Source organism: Artemia sp. Qi Xiang Cuo, chromosome 7, assembly GCF_049724085.1.
Source record: "Artemia sp. Qi Xiang Cuo chromosome 7, ASM4972408v1, whole genome shotgun sequence".
Taxonomy (NCBI): domain Eukaryota; kingdom Metazoa; phylum Arthropoda; class Branchiopoda; order Anostraca; family Artemiidae; genus Artemia; species Artemia sp. Qi Xiang Cuo.
The window spans coordinates 39,083,944-39,107,837 of NC_142800.1; the positions used below are offsets into that span (position 1 = coordinate 39,083,944).

Here is a 23,894-nt window from a genome sequence, read left to right on the forward strand (position 1 = left end):
CCCCCCTTGCGTTCACTTTCCTCCTATCGCGAAATTGAGGTGGTGGCAGCAATATATTAACCTGCCATGATGGTGTGTGAACCTAAAAGAGTAATAAGAGCATATTTAGCTCACTGGAACATATTGCGCTATGAAAAAAAGAGAATGAGTATAGAAGTCACACTACTCACTAGAAGGCATCATTGTATTATGAAAGGGTACCATGAGCCCTTGAACTCATAGAACGCCTACTACTCGCCTGAATGCATCATTGTATTATGGAGCATTCAAGGGTACCATGACCCCTTTAACTCATAGAACCCTCACTACTCGTTGGAATGCATCGTTGTATAATGAGCATTGAATGGTATCTTCGGTACTGTAGCCCCCTATGTCCACACTACTGATAAACCCTTTTAAATGTATTTAAAATAGTCAGGGAAAACTTACCAAGGGGGGTTAGCCTCTGGCCATTTGGTAAGAAAGGCGTCGGCCCAGGCCATTAATTCCTCGGAGGTTTCCTCTGGGGGTGCGGGTCCTCCCCCAGTGATTTGGGACATGAGGCATTCTTTCCGGCCTAGAAAAAAGAAATAACATAAACTTTAGGTATTAATGGAGCTAACAGGAGGGGGTTGGCAGATAATTTCCTCAAAAAACTAGCCGAGTAAGCATTTAAAAGGTGTAAAACAAGCCTTTTTAGTTGTTTCTGAGGGGCAGAGTCTTTTAAAGTTAGGGAGGAAGGGTGAATGGAACCTGAAAAGTCAAAAGTAGGCACTTAAAGGAGTGAAAAAGACAAAACTAGAGAATAAAAAGCCCTTCAAGACCTGAAAAGACTCTCTGATAGTAGACTAGAAAAGCGAAACGACAGTAAAACTTTTTTATATCTCTGAATGGTAAACAATTTTAACTCATAGAACGCCTACTACTCGCCTGAATGCATCATTGTATTATGGAGCATTCAAGGGTACCATGACCCCTTTAACTCATAGAACCCTCACTACTCGTTGGAATGCATCGTTGTATAATGAGCATTGAATGGTATCTTCGGTACTGTAGCCCCCTATGTCCACACTACTGATAAACCCTTTTAAATGTATTTAAAATAGTCAGGGAAAACTTAACGAGGGGGGTTAGCCTCTGGCCATTTGGTAAGAAAGGCGTCGGCCCAGGCCATTAATTCCTCGGAGGTATCCTCTGGGGGTGCGGGTCCTCCCCCAGTGATTTGGGACATCAGGCATTCTTTCCGGCCTAGAAAAAAGAAATAACATAAACTTTAGGTATTAATGGAGCTAACAGGAGGGGGTTGGCAGATAATTTCCTCAAAAAACTAGCCGAGTAAGCATTTAAAAGGTGTAAAACAAGCCTTTTTAGTTATTTCTGAAGGGCAGAGTGTTTTGAAGTTAGGGGGGAAGGGAGCATGGAACCTGAAAAGTCAAAAGTAGGTACTTAAAGAAGTGAAAAAAGACAAAACTAGAGAATAAAAAGTCCTTCAATACCTGAAAAGACTCTCTGAGAGTAGACTAGAAAAGCGAAACGACAGAAAAACTTTTTTATATCTCTGAATGGTAAACAATTGACGATTAAGCACCTGTTAGCCTAAAAGTTCCCTTCAAAGCCCGAAAAATGGTGAAAAACAACCTTATTTTACTTATTTTTGAGGAGACTGAGCCTTTTAAAATTAAGGGGAAGGGGGCATATAACTTGCACATTTATATATTCTAGTGAATAGAAATTAGTGATAAAATTATCGAAAAGGCTGGAAAAGTTTTTAATTTCCTCAACAAGCAAAAATTAGCGAAATTGGCTTTATTAGCCTAAAAGTTCCTTTTAAAGCCTAAAAAATGGTGAAAAAGCAACCTTATTTTACTTATTTCTGAGCAGACTGAGCCTTTTAAAACTAAGGGGAAGGGGCCATATAACGCGGACCTTTAATATCCTAGTGAATAAAAGTAGTGATAAAAATTATCGAAAAGGCTGGAAAAGATTTTAATGTCCTCGACAAGTAAAAATTAGTGAAAAGATAACATTATTAGTTTGGAAACATAAGGAAAAAAAGCCTTTTGTAGGCAGAGAATAAAAAGACATCATTATTAAGTTTAAAAATTAGAGAAAAGATGATTTTATTAGGTTGAAAAAAATTACTTACTTCTTCAAATTCTGCCAACATTTGGACGTGGGCCCAGGCAGTGCATAATAGCTAGCGACATAAGGGCCTTGCAAATGCGGGGCTTGTGCGGGCGAGCCAGCGACGTAGCTGGTTAGTGCAGCCAGGGCAGCAAGTTGACCAGGCAGCATGGCAGCTCGATGGCATGGAGCTTGGGCAGGCAGCATGGTAGCTTGATGGCTGGGAGATTGGGCTGGCAGTGTGACAGCTGGATGGCTGGGAGCTTGGGCTGGGAGCGTGGCAGCTCGATGGCTGGGAGTTTGGGCAGGCCGCGTGGTAGATCGATGGATTGAAGCTTGGGCAGAAGGTGTGGACCTTGAAGGGCCAGGCATCTCCAACCGCTGCATTGGAGTAGCATCATTGTCCCTAGCCCTCTTTCTGGAAGGGGGAGAGCTGGAAACTCCTAAAAAAGAAAACAAAATTTAGTTTTTCATCAAATAACTCTACCCACCTTAATGAGGGGGTGGGGGTTCCATACATAGGAAAAATGTGCAAATTTCAAAATTCGAAGCGCAACTCCTTTGCTCTAAGAGGAACTTTCTTAACCAGAATAAGGCTGAACAATTTAGATTGGCGATTATCATAGATCGCTTTTTTTTACTATAATATAGCTATAAATGTTTTATACAAGTGTGTTTAAAACACACCCTCCCCCTTCTTTATCATTGTCAGAAACTATCCCTCTTTTGCTTAGATTTATAAATTTTAAGCTTTTAAAAATGCCATTATTTTTCTAAAGAGCAGATAAATAAGACTCCTCTCCCCTTTCTTGGAAAGCAAAACTAGAATTTTTTTTATAAATACAAGCGTGAAAACTTTATTTTTTGCAAGCAATAATTTTATTATAAAACTCACTTAAGGTATCGTCTAGGTGCGCATAGAACCCCGTCGCCTCGATATAACATCAGCTAATAACTCATGTAGGATGAAAATGGGGAATATTTTGTTCCCCCTATAATAGACAATAGTAAAGCTAGAAATGTTTTTTATGAGACCACTTGAATGTATTATGTGACAATTTGGCAGAGAATAATCGAGAGAATACCTTCCTAGAACCTTTTTCAAGAAAACTAGAAACAGTAGAATGAGCAAGAAATAATAACAAGGTTGATTGAAGATGGATCATCCCCCGTAAGGTTTATTGATTGACGGCAAAGCAACCTTTCCGTACGAGATTAATTGTTTACAAATTAATTGTTCTACACTGAGCATATTCAAAACAGATCCCAATTTTAGACAAGAGAGGTCGCGAGACATTTGATCTTGTTCCTCGGTTTCAAATTTCAATGCATGTGGGATCGAAGATTGCAGAAAAGCACTATTTTTTGAGTAAACGAATAATTCTTTTTGAAAGGATTAATTGTTATCGAATGGGGGCGGAGGGTGGGTTTTTACACGGTAAAAACAGGGTATTGACAAGTATAAACAAAGCGGTGTGTGTGTGGAGGAGTTTTGGAGGGGGAGGTGATATAGGAAATATAAGATAAATTGACTTAGTTCTTGGTAGTAAGGTGAATTATCCTTTGTTTTATAGAGAGTTGTATTGTCTTCAATAGGTTATATAACAATGATGCTGTTTGTTCCCTCCCTTGAGTATTTATACAATTCCTAGAACACACAGGGATCTTCGAAGGGAACACCTGGATTCAAGGAAAGTCGTGTGACTCCAACATGGTAAGGTAGAAACACAATGCCTGTTGCCAGGGAAATAAAAACAACTGATTTCCAGGAAAACCGTCTTCAACATGTGAAAAACAACATGGCTTCTACCACCCGGAAACAAGTTCAGATCAGATTTTCCTATAAAATGGCCGTCTAAGGCTTTCAAAAAAACAAAATAATAGAACACCTGGGAATACTACCACCTGGAAACAGGCCTGTTGTGATGTCACAGGTCGGGAATTTTGCCTAGAAACAAGGCTCTCATAGAAATCTTGCCAGGGCATGCGCTCGGAATCTTAAAAAGGGCATGCGCTCAGAATCTTGCCAGGGCATGCGCTCGGAATCCTGGGAGGGCATGTACTCGGACCTGAAATGCCCACTACTCATAAGATTTTATTCATCTCTAAATAAAAAACCTGTAATCTATGTTTTTTTTACAAACTTTTTACATAGGACCTTGTTGTTAAATTTTAAACTAGACTATTCTAAGCAACGTCTCACAATTAGACATTTAATCAACACAGTAAACACAGTAAGCACCATAGTAAATACACTAAGCAACTTAAGCTTAAGCTGGCGGGTTTCAAATAGATTGACAGGTCATAAAAGTGAGTTCAGGCTCGAACAAATACACCGTATATTTAACGAATAACATTTACCGAAGTTGCAAAACTCTTACACAAGGTATCAAAATAAGACGGCAAAATACGTCTAAACTACACACAACAGAGGATTATAAAAACGCAAATCTATGTGATTAAGGGCAGTTCTGGGCAAGGAATTACAGGTTTTAGAACTCTAGTGAGTTCTTTTACATACCTATCATAGGCAGCGCGATAGCGCTGCCTAAGTAAAGAACGATGTGGGCACAATGTATTATTTATTTTTCTTTTTTCTTCTTCTTCTCCATACCCGTGCATTTCATATCGAAGGGGTTGCCGTAAAAACTTCGAAAAGGGCTCATTCGATTGGAAATTGGAGTAGCTAGTGCCCTTTTTAATAGTCAAAAGTGACTGGAGAGCAACTAGCCCCCCCACCGCCCATCATTTCCCCAAACACACCCAAGCAAAATTTTGAGACAGTCATTTTGTTCAGTTTACTTGATTTCCAGATAGAAAATATCTTTTTGAGGAGGACACTCCCCCACAACCCTCGGGGAAAGGGTTTTAAGATATGCCCTGGGAGCATATAAGGTTTTTATAGAAGGCGTTGTCGTAGAAACTTAAAAAAAAGGCTCATTCGATTAGAAATTCAAAGGGCTAGTGCCCTTTTTAATAGTCGAAAGTGATTGGAGGGCAACTAGCCCCCCCCCCCCCTCACGCCCATCATTCCTCCAAACACATCCCATTCAAATTTTGAGATAGCCATTTTGTTCAGCGTAGTTGATTTCCTGATAGACAGTATGTTTTTGAGGAGGAAACTCCCCCACACCCTCGGGAAGAGGGTTGTAAGTTAGAAGGTTTTTATAGAAGGTGTTTATAAACTTCAAAAAAGGCTCATTCAATTTTAAATTCAAAGGGCTAGTGCCCTTTTTAATAATCGAAAGTGATTGGAGGGCAATTAGCCCCCCCCCCACGCCCACCTTTTCTCAAACATATCCAATCAAAATTTTGAGAAAGCCATTTTGTTCAGCGTAGTTGATTTGCAAATAGAAAATATGTTTTCGAGGAGGACACTCCTTCACAACCCTCATGGCAAGGGTTTTAAGTTATGCCCTGGGGGCATATAAGGTTCTTATAGAAGGCGTTGTTGTATAAACTTCAATAAAAGCTCATTCGATTGGAAATTCAAAGGGCTAGTGCCCTTTTTAATAGTCGAAAGTGATTGGAGGGCAACTAGCCCCCCCCCACACCCCTCATTCCCCCAAACACATCCAATAAAAATTATGAGATAACCATTTTGTTCAGCGTAGTTGATTTACAGATAGAAAATATGTTTTGAGGAGGACACTCCCCCACAACCCTCAGGGCAAGGGTTATAAAATATGCGCTGGGGGCACATAAGGTTTTTATTGAAACATTTGTCGTAGAAACTTGAAAAAGGGCTCATTGGATTTGAAATTAAAAGGGCTAGTACCCTTTTAATAGCCAAAAGTGATTAGTGATATTTTTTGTTGTTGCTGTTGTTTAGACCAGGGCACTTCGTATCGAAGCAGTTGTTGTGGGAACTTCGAAAAGGGCTCATTCGATTGAAAATAGAAAGGGCTGATGCCCTTTTTAATAGTCGAAAGTGATTGGAGGGCAACTAATTCCCCTTCCACTCCCACCCTCCAACGCCCACACTCCCACTCGCCCATTATGTTTTAAAACTAAATATTGCCTTAAGATTAAATCAAAATGCACTGTGTTAATGCTAATTCCCAATAAGGCATCTCAGCAATTTCCCAAGGGTATTATGTTCAAACTTTCGAGGCTACTTCTGCTCTTAAAATTTAGCCAAATCAAAATAGCGTAAGTGTATCCAAGCTATCAAAGAAAGTAAACAGATTTCCATTTCAGGTCAACTAGAGGAGGTGTAAAAGGAAATTAAACACTACTATTTGTGTTTAGATTTTTAAAAGGGTGTATGTTGTTTAAAATTGCTGAAAATGTTTCTCCAGCATGCAAATAGAAGGCCAAACTATAAAGTCTTAAAAAACGAAAATATTTAAAGCATTATTTTCTTTTTCCCTGAAAAAACTATGTCAATATAAAACGAACAGAAATTAATTAAAAAACTTTTTGCACAAAATAATTTTTTGAAAGAAAAGTAAAAAACACCATTAAACAAAAAATGAGCAAAAATAAAATCAAATAATCTACCAAGCACGAAACTACCACAAATCAGCATCGAAAAATAAATGAAACCCAAAACGGACAGAAATTACAATAAATAAACGAGTCAAACTCAAAACGAGCAGAAATTAACATAAGTTGGGCGCAAAACCCCTATGCCTTCCCAAGGCCAGAAAAAAATTTGCACTTTACTGAAAAAATACAAATGAATGTACATTGTCAGTCTAATATACATATACTGATATTTAGTAATCAAAATGTTAATATTATTTGATTTATTAAAGTTATAAAAGTAAAAACAAATGAAACTCAGAGAGGAAAGAAAATAAAATGAAAAATAAAATTAAAAAAGGTGAAAAAACGAGGAGGTGAAAAAGGTGAACGTCAGCCAGTGGAAAACCATGAAGAAGAAGAAATAAGCAAATATTTCGACAAGGACTTCCGCCAAGTCGTCCTCAGTGCCAAACAAAAAAGAAAAAAAAAACGAAAATCTAACGAGCGTCTGTTCAGTCTTTGTCAGGTACACTTCGAAAGGTTAGATTTTCGTTTTTTTTTTCTTTTCTTTTTTGTTTGGCAATGAGGACGACTTGGCGGAAGTCCTTGTCGAAATTGTTGGTTATTTCTTCTTCTTCATGGCTTTCCACTGGCTGACAAAATCCTCGTTTTTTCACCTTTTTTTATTTTATTTTTCATTTTGTTATTTTCTTTCCTCTCTGAGTTTAATTTGTCATGTATAGCGAGTGTGGTCTAAGAATGTATATAAAAGTAAAAACATTTATATTTTTTCACTAAAGAGCAAATTTTGTTCTGGCCTTGAGAAGGCATAGGGGTTTTGCGCCCAACTTATGTTAATTTCTGCTCGTTTTGAGTTTGACTCGGTTACCTATTGTAATTTCTGTTCGTTTTGGGTTTCATTTATTTATCGATACTGATTTGTGGTAGTTTCACGCTTGGTAGATTACTTGATTTTATTTTTGCTCATTTTTTGTTCAATGGAGTTTTTTACATTTCTTTGAAAAACTTATTTTGTGGAAAAAGTTTTTTTTTTTTAATTAATTTTTATCTAAAGACCAACTTCTATTCTCTAGAATTTTCGATTCTCTTCTGAAAGAAACTTCAGTATTGCTTTCGATATAAAGCTACTTTAGTTTATAAACAAAGAAATAAAGCTGAGGCTTTTCTCAATTGATATATCTCAGCTTAGCCTTTGCAGTAAACTTCAGTCCCTTATGCTTTAACGCTTAACATGTCGTGGACAACTATATATGACGAATTTGTCTTTTATTAAACAAGAAGCGTAAATCCTCTCTCTATATTATCTCCTTAATTCATTAAAGAGTGGAACTTAGGCCGAACTAGAGCTTGACCCATCGAGCCTAAAACCAACATCTAGCCGCTAAGTTGACATGCAACAAATCAGACGGGTGGTTTAGAGCAAGTGACTGAGGAATCTCAGAAGCTGAAATGTTCTGAGATCAGGTATCCAAGTCATAAGCGTAAATCTAGAGCTAGTTCTCTTGTCTTCCATGCTAATTGGAACACAAGACTCCTAGAATCAGTTTACTTTTGAGACCAGAGGAAAGCTCAATTTCTGAACCAGTCTTCCCCAGCTACCCATGGGATACACGCTTTTGGGAGTTCTATGGAACAAGAAGACCAGATATGAAGTAGCTTTAGTCCGAACCAAAGGTCCCAGAGTGTCAGAGCTCTAATAGTCTCAGATTAGAAAGAGCCTACCTAAAAATCACCACGTCCATAATTTATTATTCTAACCTTAGACATAAAGTATTACATGTCTGTATGGTAAAGAGTGTGACACTGTATTAATCCCAATCTTAAGCGAGGGTTCGACACAAATAAAGATATATAAAAATCGTGTTTGGCCCAAGTTCCACCAAATGACCCAACTCTTGGAGCGATTAAGCATATTTATCCGTTCTATTCTCGGTGACCAAGCTAATCAAGCCGTGCTACGAAAGAATGATCTTAACGACAAAGACAAGCAAAGGACAAATAATTTAAGATTTTAAAATAAGCTTCATCGACACACCCTTTTGTAAATTCGTAAATAAAGTAAGGTTGTAAGTTATCTCGAGTCTAGATCTTACCAAGTCTTCGAAAGAGTTAGAGCCCACGCTACCATTATCCTCAATTGTAGAATAAGCACTTGCTATCAGATTGTGGTCTAAACCAAATGCAAAGTTATCAATTTCACAACTTGTTTCTATCTTTATCTAAGATTAGTCTGGACTTTCTACTTCCTCTCAGTTTCTTAACATGTCAATGCAATAGCTTACCATTATGCCGTGTGGCTTAATCTCACTGATCTTCGGTAATTTTATGTATAGGCTAACCTCAGTTCACTCAGTAACTTTATATATAACCTCATTTCACGACTTTAAATTCATACATTAATGGCTTCTCTGCTTCTCTTAATCTCAGCTCAAAACCTTTTTATACAAATCCCATCTTTAGTCTACCGAGCTTCAAGATTTTTGCTAATATTCCAAGCCAGATACTTTTTTATTTTTCCTCCCATTAATTTTTTTTTGGCTACTTATCAAACCTTTATTTCGAAGATTATACCATGAACCATCTTTATTTTCACATTCTAAACTTCGAAGGCATATTGACTATTCTTAAAATTTATTTTGTATCTAACTACTCTTGAGTTAGTATCTCAAATTCTCATTCTAGAGATTATCATATTTACACAATCAGATAGGCTTATGAACACGAGCATGTAAATCTGAAGGCGGTTCCAACAGATTGAGTTTGACTACGTCAATGTAAATGTCTTACTTTATCTAATGCCTTGCCTACTTCTTTGACATTTTGAAGCAAGTTGTCACGTCATTTAGTTAAACTTTCACCAATTTTCCTCAGTTTTTCTGCTGTTCATCATTCTGTTTATACATTATTCTTTACGCTGAATTTCTAATTCCTAGACAACAGACTAGTTTTCAAGATGAAACTGTTTCATTACATCAAAAAGGTAGCATCACAATATTTTTCTTGGAAAAAAAAACAAATCAAAAAGTTACAGCTGCTAGTACTAAAGCATAAGTCAATAAAAAACACTTATATTTAAAGCACCAAATAGTGAAAAACAGATCAGAATACATTTCTATTTTCAGTTGTAATAAAGAGACGGTTTATTTATCCAAAAGTAGACTCACAACTTGATCTGCTAAAGAATTTCGATTTGCTCTTGTTACCTGAAACAAGATAGAATAAAGAGTAGGCAAACCAGTTATTAGATATTTCCAAAATATGTTTTTACTTTTTTTCAGAAAAAGGCAAATGATGGAATGGAGGAAAGCTGCGTAACTGTGTTTGCCTCCGGCGGATTCCTGCTGCAGTGAGTTACTAATAGCATAATAGCAGTAGTAGTACTAGTAGTACATATGTTGAATACGTGAATGGATAGAGATTTTAGTTGATAACAACAGAGTATTTCAAAAGTTGATATCCTCTATTACATCGATAATGGGCTTTTTAGTCGAGACTATTCAGCCCTTTTCCTTTTGGTTACAGTTGATTTATTGGGTAAAAAAAAAAAAAAATATTCTTCTTGTTTTTGTTCGGAGTAGCATTTTCACATAATATCGTCGTCGGAATCAAATTCCGGGCCCTGCAATCTATCAACACTGAACAAATATTTCTATATGAGTAATAGGACTATTCTAATGATATTTTTTAGGTTAATTAGACCAACATTTGAGTGTACATTAGTTAAATGGCAAAAGTATTGAACAGTAATTTTTAAATGTAATCAAGTATAAACACACAACACGATGAAAAACATACCTAAATAGTTTCTCTATATACTAGCCGAAAGAAGTATTTAGGTAGTCCAAAAGAAATTTCGTTTCATGTCAGATAGTGTCCTCCTTATTTCAAATATAAATCGAATAAAGCATGTCAATATCTGATTGACAGCATTAAACTGAATATGGGAATTTAAACTGATACATGGTAGTAGCGTTAACTTTGGATTCGCTTTCAGAAGCAGCGTTATCTCAAACGATTTGTCTTCCAATGTCACAACGCATCAAGGTAACAAAACAGGCCTTAGTTAGTTGTTAGACTGACTCAATAAGTCAAACAACCAACTATGGCCTGTTTTGTTGCCTTGTTATATAAAGTTTAAGATAATCCATTAAGAGGACCTGAAAAAGAATTATTTTCTTAATTCATGCTCTATTACATGAAAAACCATAAAGCCCAATTTTCTTTATGTCAAAGTCGCATTTACCTAAGTCGCATTTTTTCTAATTCCATTCGGTAAATTTTCCGTAACTTGTGATCAAGGTTTTGAGACAAGGAGGAAGTTTCATGCCATTAAAGTCTTTCTATAACAATACTATTTGTTAATTTATTTTTCTTTTAATAGATTAAGAAATAGCAACCCATAAATTGGATCTCAAGGTTTGGCCTTGTAATATTTCCTGTGTCTCTTGGTTGTGATATCCGTAGCAAACTAGTAATTAACAAACTCTAGCCCAAATTAGCCAAAACTAAAAAAAAATCATTTTGAAAAAAAAACTGTCAAGTGAGTAAGAATTATAATTTGAAACTGATTCAGAAAACGCATTTGGTCTTTTCCGTCTTTTCCGTCAATGGTATAAGTTTTTCTTCACCACTTTTAAGGAACTGAAACATCATATGGAGATATTTGGGGGCTCATTTGAAAGCTAAATTCTATATCTGCGGGCCTTTTGTCAGAAATTAATTTTAAAATGATGTTTTCCACCAAAAAAGTTTTTCAAAAGAAAGCACAAAGCCACATTAAACTTAAGACGAGCAGAAACAAAGTCAAAGAGCAATTAAAGTGTAAAACGAACATCATAGATGAAATCCAAAACGGACAGAAATCATAGACAAGTAAAGAGCGACATGGGCAAAATGTATTTTTTTTTTCTACCAGGACACTTCGTATAGAAGGAGTTTTCGTAGAAACTTCAAAAAGGGCTCATTCGATTGAAAATTGAAAGGGCTAGTGCCCTTTTTCAAAGTCAAAAGTGATTGGAGGGCAACCAACCCCCTCCCACGCCCATCATTTCCCAAAGCACATCCAGTCAAGATTTTGAGATAACCAATTTGTTCAGCGTAGTTGATAGGTCTGGAAATTATGCCTTTGAGTATGACTACCCCCCCCTCCATAGCCCTCAGTACAAGGGTTATATGTTATGCCCTAAGGGCATATAAGCTTTCTATGGAAGGGGTGGTCATATAAACTTCGGAGGGGGCTCATTGGCTTGAAAATCAGAAGTTCTAGTGCGCTTTTGATGAGTCAAAGTGATCGGTGGGCAGCCACCCCCACCCCACGTCGTATTTTCCCTGAATGCATCCGATATAAATTTTTAGACAGCCATTTGTTATCGTAGAAACTTCGAAAACGACTCATTTGATTTGAAATTAACAGGGTTAGTACCCTTTTTAATAGTTAAAAGTGATTGGAGGGCAAAAACAACCACCCCTCCCCCACCACACAGCCATCATTTCTCCAAGCACATCCAATCAAGATTTTGAGATCGCCATTTTGTTCAGTGTTGTTGAAAGGTGTGAAGATTATTTCTTTGAGGATGACACCCCCCCCCCATCCCTTAGTGCAAGGATTTTAAGCCATGCCTCGAGGGCATATAAGGTTCCTATAGAAAGGGTGGTCGTATAAACTTTGGAGGGGGCTACCTGGATTGGTAATCAGAAGTTTCGGTGCCCTTTTTAAGAATCAAAGTGATCGGAGGGTAGCCACAACCACCCCACATTGTAATTTCCCCAAATGCATCCGATAGAAATTTTGAGACAGCCATTTGTTCAAAAATAGTCAAAAGATCATGTAACAAGGCCTTTGAGGTTGACAAAATCTCCCAGAGTCTGGGGGTAAAAGTTGTAAGTTATGCCCCAAGGGCTTATAAGGTTTTATGGAAAGGGTGGTCGTGTGAACTTTAAGAGGCCAAATCGCTTGCAAATGTACAGTAGTTCCCTTTTAAGAGTCAAAGTGACGGAGAGCAGCCAGCCCCCCTCCCTGAAATTCTCTTTTCCCGAAACGCATTCAAATGAAATTGTGAGATAGCCATTTTGTTACTAATAGTCCAGTTTTTATCGGGGGTTTAGGAGAAAACATATATAGAAATTTCTAGAAATGTGTCTATTATAGAAACTAGCTACCTTTGCAACCCAGATTACTATGAAAATTGCAAACAAGAAAAAGCCTACTTCTTACCTTATATAGCAAGAGACGAATTTCAGAGAATCAAGAAGCTAAGTAAGTCAAATATTGTACCATACCCTAAAAAAGTTTATTGATGATAATACTGCCACTAAAGCTAAGGCTACTAGCATTAATGAATATTTCAGTTACTATAAGCTAGCGTTCGTTCTTTATTATATTTTTTTTGTTAAAACCCTAAAAGAATTACTACATTTTATAAAACTATATCTACAAGCTTTTTACAATGTTAAAAATAACTGTTACTACTACAGTGCTATAGAAAAATTCAGTTTTTCGTAAAAAAATGATTCTTGTAGTCATGTATATCTTATATTATCTTGTCGAAAGATAAGCATGTGTAAATGTTGCATTCACTTATTACGTCATATTTGGTTATAACCTACTGTTATGACGTCATTCATCCAGCTTGTGCATAAAAATGCAGTTTTTTTGTAAAAATTGGTTCTATTTTAAGAACTATTCTTTTTTTTTTATTACAAAAGGCACTAGATGTAGCAATTTCAATTAAAATGAGCCATTGTACAGTTCTCTATGATTTCCCAGTGTCCAGCTAGCTGAGGAAAAAGAAAAAACGGGAAAATAGATGCCGTCAATGCAAAATATCGTAGTTCAAGCCACTTATCTTATTTTTCAAGCTAATAAATTTTCTTTGCTGTTCAAGCCAAGAGAATGTTAGTTTCCTAAATAGGAGTTTCAGAATAGGCGGTTCTAATTGTGTACTTTGTGTTTCGATCTGACACTATTCTTAGGAGTTATGGGTGATTGTATTTCTTAGTATGGGAAGTGATCGTCTCTTACAAGGTGTACCCGGATTAGCATTGGGCGTGAGTCTAAAAAAAAAACGAAAAAAAATGCAGTCGATGCAAAATGTCTTAGTTCAATCTACTTATCTTGTTTTTCAAGCTAATAGATTTTCTTTGCTGTTCAAGTCAACAGACTGTAGGTTTCCTATATAGGGGTTTCGGAGAAGGCGGTTCTAATATTGTTCTTTTTGTTTTGATCTTACTCTATTTTTAAGGAGTTATGGGCTATTTCATTTCATAGCATGGGACGTCTCGCTGTGGTATATCTTTAAGCCGCATGATAGTTCAGGTGGTTCGATAGAATCATCATTTGTAACAATTGCAAATTTTCGTTTTTTGGGATTTTCTACAGGCATTATATAACTAATTGTGTTGAAAACTGTAAACTCACTGGTGTTTACTCTGTCGTATCTCTCTTTTTATGTTATAGGTGGATTTAACCTTATAAGAAATAAAGCTTCTTTTAAAATTGTCAAGGTGTATTCCTCAAGTTTCGATTAAAAAATTTTAAGTTTTGATGAGACATAATAAATATTTTTGCAGTTTACATAATAACTTTAGAAATTAGGAACCGTGAACTAATATAAAATAACATTTATTTAAAAAAAAATTCAACATACTTTTACGTTAAATTCAAAACTATGTTTGCACATGACGTCATTGCAATACTAATGCATACAACAATTACGCCACTGATGTGAATATTTTTTTCTAAATTCAGGCTCTTAACGAATTTTCTCAAACTTCTGACATATCTAGATGGTTTTTGTAGGCCAGAATATCTCAGTGTCTAATACCTTATAATTGCCCATGTTTTGGCTCTTCATTTTTATTTTTGCAACTCTCTAATTCTCATTTTCGCATGTCTTCTAAGCGTCCGTGTCTTTGCACTACATTTTCATTTGTGACACGTTTTGATTTGCATATCTTCTAACACATTTGTTTTTCTTCTTCATTTTTGATTTTGACTGCTTCAGACCACTTAGTAGCACCCTTTGCTTTAACTGCCCGTCTTGGTCTTGTCGCAATTGATGGTCCAGGTTGTTGATTTTCACCCGTTGTAAAATTAATTTGTTCGGGTCGTTCTCTCTGTCTTATCAAGTTTGATAGTTCAGGTGGTGGTTCCAAAGAAACATCATTTGTGATTATTGCAAATTTTCTGTTTTTTGGGTCTTCCTACTGATTTTATATAACTGGTTGCATTCAAAACTTTAAGCTTAATCACGTATCGAGTACATTAAATCTAAAAATAAATCCAAATGAATTTAAATTTTCCAGGTATTTTCCTATTTTGAATTAAGTCATTAAAATTATTGCTCATGCACCATAAATATTTTTGCAGTTTACATAATAACTGAATGCAGTTTTTCCTAGAACTTGATTCTTTTTTAAAATTATTTCAACATGAGTGCAGACTTTTATGTTAGTGGATGACATCATTGCAATACTGGAGTATATAAAAATGACGTAACTCAAATGACTCTTTTTCTTCAAAAATTAAAGCTCTTAGCAAATTTACTCAGACTCCTGACCTATTAAGATCGTTTTTTCAGGTCAGAGAATTCCAGGATGCCAATTTTTCCAAAAAAATATGAAGGCATTTTCGAGTAAAAATAAATACGAGTACATACGCAATTATTGCTCACTTATTAAAGTAGTATATATATACTACTTTAATAAGTGAGCAATAATTGCGTATGTACTCGTATTTATTTTTACTCGAAAATGCCTTCATATTTTTTTGGAAAAATTGGCATCCTGGAATTCTCTGACCTGAAAAAACGATCTTAATAGGTCAGGAGTCTGAGTAAATTTGCTAAGAGCTTTAATTTTTGAAGAAAAAGAGTCATTTGAGTAGTTTTTGACCTGATAGTTTTTCTGGGTCTATAATAAGTGTAAATGTTATTATTCCTTAGATTTTTTGAAATGTGGTCTGAAATCCCTTTAATGTATGGGAGACCAAGATAAACTGAATTTTCCCTTTGATTTGTGTTTTCTGTGGAACTATCTGATAATCTTTAAATGCGTTTTGTAATTACAGAATTTATTAATTTATAAAAAAGAATTTATAAAACATTTGGCCTATAAAAACCCCATTTTTGCTCGTTTTTCGGAGCAAAAATGGGGTTTTTATAGGCCAAATGTTTTATAAATTCTTTTTTATAAATTAATAAATTCTGTAATTACAAAACGCATTAAAAGATTATCAGATAGTTCCAAAGAAAACAAAAATCAAAGGGAAAATTCAGTTTATCTTGGCCTCACATACATTAAAGGGATTTCAGACCACATTTCAAAAAATCTAAGGAAAAATAACATTTACACTTATTATAGACCCAGAAAAACTATCAGGTCCCAAATTTTTCAAGGTAAAGACCCTATACCGATAGGTTAAAACTCTGGTGTCTACAGAATTCCTTGTTCGTGTGGTCTTTGGTATATCGGAAGAACAAATCAGCGACTAACAGATAGATTAACCCAGCATTCTAGTTCAATTAATAATAAACTTAAAAAGCGGAAAAAACCAGAAAATTTTGACTCTGCCCTTGCAGAGCACATTTTTGAAAAACCAGACCATACTATTTTGTTTAGTCAAGCTAGTCTTATTTCGCATGATAAAGGTATTGTCCAGCACTACAGAGAAGCTGTTGAAATTTATAAATACCAACATTTAGGTCTAGCTTAAAACAGAGATTCCGGTGATTTAAGAATAAACGAGTCATATTTCGGTTTTCTCAAAAGAGAAGCCGATACGTTAGTAATCCCTGAAATAAACCTTGAACCACTTTCCCAGTCATCTAATCAAACACGTGAACAACCCCTTAGGTCTCAAAGGGTGTCTGCAAGAAATGCCTTAATTAAAATCCGAAATCAAACGACATAGTTTTCCAACTTATTTAATTGCTGGTTCGTTTTGTTTTTTCGAGTGAATGAATTGATTCCTTTCATTTATCAGTTGCTCACTAGTATCCGTCGATGGCAGTTCATGTTTTTTTGGATTTTGTGCAAATCGCGGATATTGGCGAATAACTCGCTTTTATGGTTGTTGGGTAGTTGGTTTTAATTCTTTTAATTTTTGGCTTTTATTGATACATCGTTTCGTTTCGCGCTGAAGAAGAGAGGCGTTTGCCCTCTCGAAATATTCGCTTTGTTTTTTCAGCATCGTCATTTGGCCTATAAAAACCCCATTTTTGCTCGTTTTTCTTTCTTTATGTGATGTCAGGCCAATGTGGTTTAAGAAATTATCTATATATATATATATATATATATATATATATATATATATATATATATATATATATATATATATATATATATATATATATATATACATATAAGAAAGTGATAACCATACCATTATCCTTGTAAATAGCAGTCCGTCAAACATAAGAAATACTGTTCACTGGCTATGTATCTTTCGAACTAGGAAAGATATTGAACTTTTGATCCTCTTGGCATGCCATACACATTCTACAGCCCCCATATCATGACCTTTATTGAAAATAAGGAGAAAACTATTGTTCAAAACCAGAATAAAGTGCAAGATTTGACGACAAAAAGCTATGGTTTTCATGCATTATTGTATTATGTTTTTCGATGTTGTGGCTATACCTACACAGAGTTTCTCTATATTTACATGAGCAATCCTCGGCTGAACAATTTCATAGTGAAAAATGCCCTCTCCTATATAATTTTGATTTCATTGCCCTAAGAATAGCGTGTTCTAATAATGTTTCTAAATTTGTTTATTAATAAAACAAAAATGTAAAAAAAGTCTGCTTCTTCTATTTCACAGCAGGTGGGCTTTTCAGTTGGTACTATTTAGGCCTTTTCCTTTTGCTTCACTCTGTGGGTTACAGAGCTACTGGCTTGGTTGCCTCTTATTTATTAGATATTCTTAAATATCTTTCAATAGATCTTTCAACTCAAGGAGTTCAAATATAAGATGATAGATATCAATTTCCATGCTCTATGTGCAGGTATAGTTGGCTAGGCTCTTGGCTGATGGTGACGTTTTGTGGTGTTTGAAGCACTTTAACAGTTTACAATGCAAGGTATGCTATGCAGACGTCAACATATTACATTCAAATAGGCAGTGGTCAATTGTTTCATTATTCATAATACAATACCTGCAAAGAGGGGACAGGGGAACTGAACCACTTGAATTCGGAAACTGATACGAGAATGCAAGATTTATTCCAGAACGAATACTATGATAAATTTTAGAAAAATACTTATTGGGAAAGGGGGAAAGAGTAGGATTTTTCTTATTAAAACATAATATCTGATAGTTTCCATTGGTAAAAAGTATTTCTTTTTCTTTTTCTTCTTCTTCTACACGTAGATGCTGATCGTCGTCGACAACGACTAGCGATGGTATATTATTCGAATTCACTTTGTATTTATCATGTAGGGAAAAGTCCGAGTCACGTCTACTACAATATAGTGTAGTTTCATTCTTATCATATCTCTTTGTGAAGTCAATGATATTTTTTTTATTCATATTGAAAAATTTACGTGTTATAATTTGTTTATTTGATGCAATGCCACAGAAAAACACTCAAATGAAGAATCACTCTCCGTAACCGCCAAATGAAAATCTGTAGTCTTAAAATTATAACTGCCACTGTCTTCACAACAATTACGTAGAAACCATACCCTCTTGCTGTTCCGACAATTGAAACTTGGACCAAATTCTTCTTCCCAAAACAATTCCCAAATCACAAACTTCTTCAATACATGAATACAATCCTTAATAGTAACTACATATCCGCCATGCAATTTACATGAATTGCACAATCTACACTTTTCAATATATTCATCTGCGATATTGCAATTATCACAAGAAAAGGGTTCGGACAGGTCGGTTCGTTTCAAATTATAGGCTCTGTCCTATTTTTATAGGATTTCCCGGGCCAAAATATAGGCCAGATAAAGGATTCGGAAGTCCTAGGGATCAAATCTGTAGTAGATGGCGTGGGATTCCTGGTCACATAAATTCGTCCTTTCCGTTCATAAATTCGTCAGTTTTTCCATTTATTTATTTTATTTTTTTTATTTCAAATATAAACTGTACAAATAGTAAAAAACAGTAAAAAAATCAGATATACATACTGCGCCAACGATTGACTGATACAGGCAAAATATTTGAAATTACTCTTGCTGATTCTTGGGTATCAATTTAGATATGAGGTCAGTTTTTCTCTTTGCAAGAGACTGCTCCATTCTCGCAGATTACACCATCTGCTCTCTTTCACTTGTTCTGGACTTCAAAGCTCCTTCGAGCAAAGAAACAGCAAGGGCAATGTCCATGGAACTCTTAGACTCGGCAGCCTTCTTCATTCTGTCGGTCGCTTCCTGAAGTAGAGTATCTGCTACTGTTTCTTTTCTTGTTCTGATGCTCTAAGTTTTTTCCTTTTGCTATCCAGGTCTTCTATTTCTCTCTTTTTGTCGTGGATCTCCTGCAACTTCCGCTTGCTGTCCTCTTCGACAGCTGCTTTCTCGTTCTTGGATAGCCCTTCTATTTTCCTTTCATCCAGATATTGTTGATACCAAGACCATGCAGAACGTGCAAGATTCAACAGCTCTTTTATAATAACAAACCGTTCTGTTTTTCCTCAATAAAGCCTCAACGTGTCATATACCATGAGTCTCGCATCCAGAACGCGTTCAGACAGCAAGGCCTGGTCTTCACCGAGAAGACCAGTCTCGCGTTCCTACCAGAACGCGAGAACCCACGCTCAATATCTGCACTGCCATGCGACAACGTCAGCACCGCTTTGACAAGCTTGGTAAGTTTCGGGTACTTTCTGTCCCCGCGCTCATTCACCAGTCCAAAATAATGGCTCCGAAAATGATCGATCCGAGTTATGTCCTCACGGCGTCCAGCTTCCGTTCGCAAAAGCAGCCACTCAGCCTGGGTGACGTCTGAGCTTACTCCAATCGCAATTTCGCGTGCCCCAACCGCTATGTCTGCAATGCTTCTTGAATCCTTAATGTTGATCGGACTCAAACAGCGTACAGCCTCTAGAAACCATCCTTTTCCAGAGGACATTTGTTCAAAATATGGCAAATACCCGTAATAAAATGTTTTCGCATATTGACATAGAAAATGGCCGTGTCTTTCAGTCTTGCTTTCTCACCGATGGATCGTTCCACATTTTATGAAACTATGGGCTTTTTTGCAAATTTTTCAGCAAGGTTCAAATTTTCTGGTGAGAAATTTTCAGTCTAGGTCACGAATTCTGGAGTAAAGCCCGTCCGCAAAGCGTCACAACTAGTCTTTTGATCTCTGAGTGCAGAACATGAATGAGAGGCTCTTCTTTCTGGAACAGTTGGGTGAAACTCATGAACAGTTCTGCTGACGCTAGAACAAACTTGAGTTGGGCCTTCATCGTCGCACTTTTTATATGAGCCACAATCTTCAGAAATTTGGGAGTGGACAGAAAATTCTTCTGTATTTTCTCTCTCCGCACGAAGTTCAGGAAGTACTCTAAGATTGCCGGCCACTACTGCATGATTCCAGCCCGGGTATGTCCGATCGTCAGCCAGCGGCTTGGGACATGCTTTATGAAAGTATTCTCTGGCACTCCCACTTTCTTTTGGCACTTTCGATAATCTTCACAACGTGCAGGCCAGCCGTCATAAAATGAATCCACAAGAATCACTAAGTCGCAACTTTCTTCTCCGAACACCTGAAGACCTTTCAAGAAAGCATTATGAATTATAAGTCAAAACAACAGCATAGCCCAGGCAGAAGCAGCTTACTAATCCCAACACAAAGCATTAGTTAAGTTCAAACAGCTCAACAGTTGTAATTAATTATCGATCTACACCGAAAGACAGCACAGTCTACAAGCAGTCAAAAGCAAAGAAAAGTATATCTTGGCTTACTTAACGAGCAGTGAAAATTGCAAATCATGAGCAATGTTCTTGGTGCTCTTCAGCCAAAAATATAGGAATAATAGGATTTTAGCCAAAATATAGGCATTTTATAGGAGTGCATTAAAATATAGGAATTTATTCGAATTTATAGAAGAGTCCGAACCCTGCAAGAAGACCAGCTGCCCAATGTATACAAGCATAGTAGACATGTGTAGCATATTTTTTCACTTTTAACGTTCACGCTACATATTATGAACTATCAAGAATCCAAGAAGAATTTTCTTTTTTTACATCCAGTACCCACTTTAGGTTTTCTAGAGAGAGGAGGAGGAGTAAACGAGTGAGGTCAAACTTCAAAATAGATTAAACGCATTTGAACGGAACTTTTTCTAATTGTCGACTTATTTGTTGTTCTCATGAAAATCATTTGGATAGTAGAATCTCCTATTACAAGTACTTTTGAAAGTCTAGGTAATCTTCAAAAGCAAATCTGAAATATCATTTTGTTTTTTTTTCCAATAAAAATGTCAATAAATTGTGTAAATACATTGGGACCACGAAATAAAAGCATCATATAAATAATCCAAGGGCAGAGAGTCCTATTTCTTGATATCATCAACCATTCTTTGACTAAAGATTCTCTTTTATACCAATAACTTTTGCAAATGATCATTTAGATTCAAACATTCTTCCAAAGTAACAAGATTCTGTGAGATTTTTTGTTTCTCTAACACATTAATTTTTTTCTGACACTCGCATTGCCGATTAAAAACTAATTAACAAACCCCAAGAAAGACGATTCTTTTTACTTTGAGTACCCTCCCGTCACCTATTTGTTTTCTAGAGAGAGAAAGAGAGAGAGAGATCGCGCGAGAGAGAGAGAAAGAGAAAGAGAGAAAGAGAGAGAGAGCGAGAGAGAGAGAGAGAGAGAGAGAGAGAGAGAGAGAGAGAGAGAGAGAGAGAGAGAGGAGCGATAACCTACTAAAATATCTAACAAGAAGGAAAACATTTTTGTTCGATTTCTAAATATTTTTATTTTCAGAAATGTAATAATAAATAACATATACATTTCACTCTTTTTTCACAAGATGTCCCAATCCATTGTCCTCAATGTGCTTCATGATTGCGTTTAACCCAAGTTGTATTCTGGATATATGCATAATGTTCACCTTAGCTGCATAACATAATTATTCTTCCAACTTAAGTTTACTCAATGATATAATATACCTACCAAACATTTCACCCCACTAAAAATTAGTCGAAAATCCTTTGCGATTTCCACTGCAACATTGGAGACTCTTGCATTCACATCATCACTGTCAACTCCTTAAAGTTGCAATAGTATAAAATCACTCTTTTTTTAATAATAGAGTTTTTTCAAATAAAACTAAAGCCAATGTAAACTAATCAAATGTCTCTATGGATCTGCAATACTAACTCTCTATCAAACTTTTATATACAAACTCAAGGTTAGAGAAATCGATTGTGCAAGAGTTCCTTGGTCCTCCAAGTGCCTTGTGGCTAAATTATTGCACAAGTAACACTCAAAGCCAGAGAAATCAGTTAAGCAAGAGTTTATTGCTCCTCCAAGTACATTAGAGAATGACCTACAATTAACAAGGCTCGAGAAATCAATTGCGCAAGAGTTCATTGCTCGTCCAAGTGCCTTAGGAAATGACCTACAAGTAATTCAAGGTTAAAGAAATCGGTTGCGCAAGAGTTCGTTGCTCGTCTAAGTGCCTTAGGGAATCACCCACAAGTAACTCATGGCTAGAGAAATCGATTGCTCAAGAGTTCATTACTCCTGTACAATAAACCTTGGAACGACTCTAATCTATACGACGCAATGACGCCAAACACCAGGTGGCTAGCAAGGGGATACTCACTCTCTGCGGAAGGAGTATAGCACCAGTAAAATCCAGACGACGCATTCTACTGGTAATTTCAATTGTCAGCTTTCTGTTCCGATTCGAGGCCGTTTTTAGAGGTTTCAGGGTCTTTTTGTTGCTAAGAGACGTGGTTAGTCCTTTACTATGTTGAAGCTACCGCTGTAACCCCCAAAAAGGCTTATATAATTCTAATTATGCATATAACACGTAGGAAAAGCCTTAGGTTCTTTCTTAGTTGGAATGGTAAAAAAACAAAAAAACAGGCAGCAAAACCAGTCAATTATAACACCAATACCTCATAGAAGCAACTTGCAAAAGATACTTGTGTGTGGCACTGTTTATAATCTTGTATATGGAAATGCAGTTTGTTTTGTAAAAAACAGATTTCATTTTAATTATTCTTACTTTTTAATAACAAAATGTATTAGATATAGCAAGTTCCTTTAAAACGATTCCTTAAAGAACTCTCTATGATGCTTCAGTGCCCCACTACCAGCGGAGAAAAAAAAGACGCTTTCCATACAAAAAAAATCCGATGTACTTTTGGTTTCGATCCGACACCATTATTAGGAGTTTCAGGGGGCTTTTTTCATTCATCTATGGGCCATGTCGTCTTTAACTAAGTCGCAACTACTGCTTGCAACCATAATCATAGTAAGTGTGATCGCGCTGCCTAAGTAAAGAACGATGTTGGCACAATTATTATTTTTCTCCATACCCGGGCACTTCGTATCGAAGGAGTTGTCGTAGAAACTTCGAAAAGGGCTCATTCAATTTGAAGTTGGAGTGGCTAGTGCCCTTTTTATTGGTCGAAAGTGATTGGAGGGCCACTAGCCCCCCCCCCTAGCCCATCATTCCCCCAAACCACGAAACTTCAAAAAGGGCTAATTCGATTGGAAATTCAAATGGCTAGTGCCCTTTTTACTCGTCGAAAGTGATTTGAAGGCAACTAACACCCCTTCCACGCCCACCATTTCCCCAAAACCATCCAATAAAAATTTTGAGACAGCCAATTTGTCCTACGACGTTCAAAGTTAAAGCGTTGTCGTAGAAACTTCAAAAGGGCTCATTCAATTGGAAATTGAAAGGGCTAGTGCCTTTTTTAATAGTTGAAAGTGATTGGATAGCGACTAACGCCCCTCTCACACCCACGATTTTCCAAAAAACACATCCAATCAAAATTTTGAGATTTCCATTTTGTTCAACGTAGTTGAAAATTCTGGCAATTAGGTCTTTTAGGATGATAATCCCCTCAGAGCCCTCAGTGCGAGGGTTGTAAGTTACGCCCTGGGGGCATATAAAGTTTTTGTTGAAAGCGTTGTCATAGAAACTTCAAAAGGGCTTATTCAATTGGAAATTGAAAGGGCTAGTGCCTTTTTTAATAGTTAAAAATGATTGAATAGCGACTAAGGCCCCTCTTACGCGCACCATTTTCCCAAACACATCCAATCAAAATTTTGATATATCCATTTCGTTCAACGTAGTTGAAAGTTCTGGAAA

At 36.4% G+C, this 23,894-nt stretch overlaps 2 protein-coding genes across 4 annotated transcripts in view; both read right to left on the bottom strand.

Moving 5' to 3' along the window:
• Positions 1-2,475, bottom strand: part of LOC148950255 (uncharacterized) — a 57,796-nt gene extending 55,321 nt beyond the window's left edge. The window contains exons 1-2 of the mRNA XM_089091815.1: positions 2,126-2,475; positions 430-556 (exon numbers count right to left, since the gene is read on the bottom strand). Of these exons, the coding sequence (XP_088947941.1) occupies positions 439-556; positions 2,126-2,475 (468 nt within the window). The 3' untranslated portion in view covers positions 430-438. The remainder of the gene's footprint in view (positions 1-429; positions 557-2,125) is intronic.
• Positions 2,476-9,551: 7,076 nt separating this feature from the next.
• LOC148950256 (cancer-related nucleoside-triphosphatase homolog) overlaps positions 9,552-23,894 on the bottom strand; it is a 121,772-nt gene continuing 107,429 nt past the window's right edge. For 2 of the 3 annotated variants that reach the window (XM_089091532.1, XM_089091531.1), the window contains exon 5: positions 9,552-9,797. In XM_089091532.1, the coding sequence (XP_088947658.1) occupies positions 9,735-9,797 (63 nt within the window). In that variant the 3' untranslated portion in view covers positions 9,552-9,734. Of the gene's footprint in view, positions 9,798-14,753; positions 14,864-23,894 lie in introns of those variants that run through there. The other variant, XM_089091533.1, reaches the window with a different exon arrangement.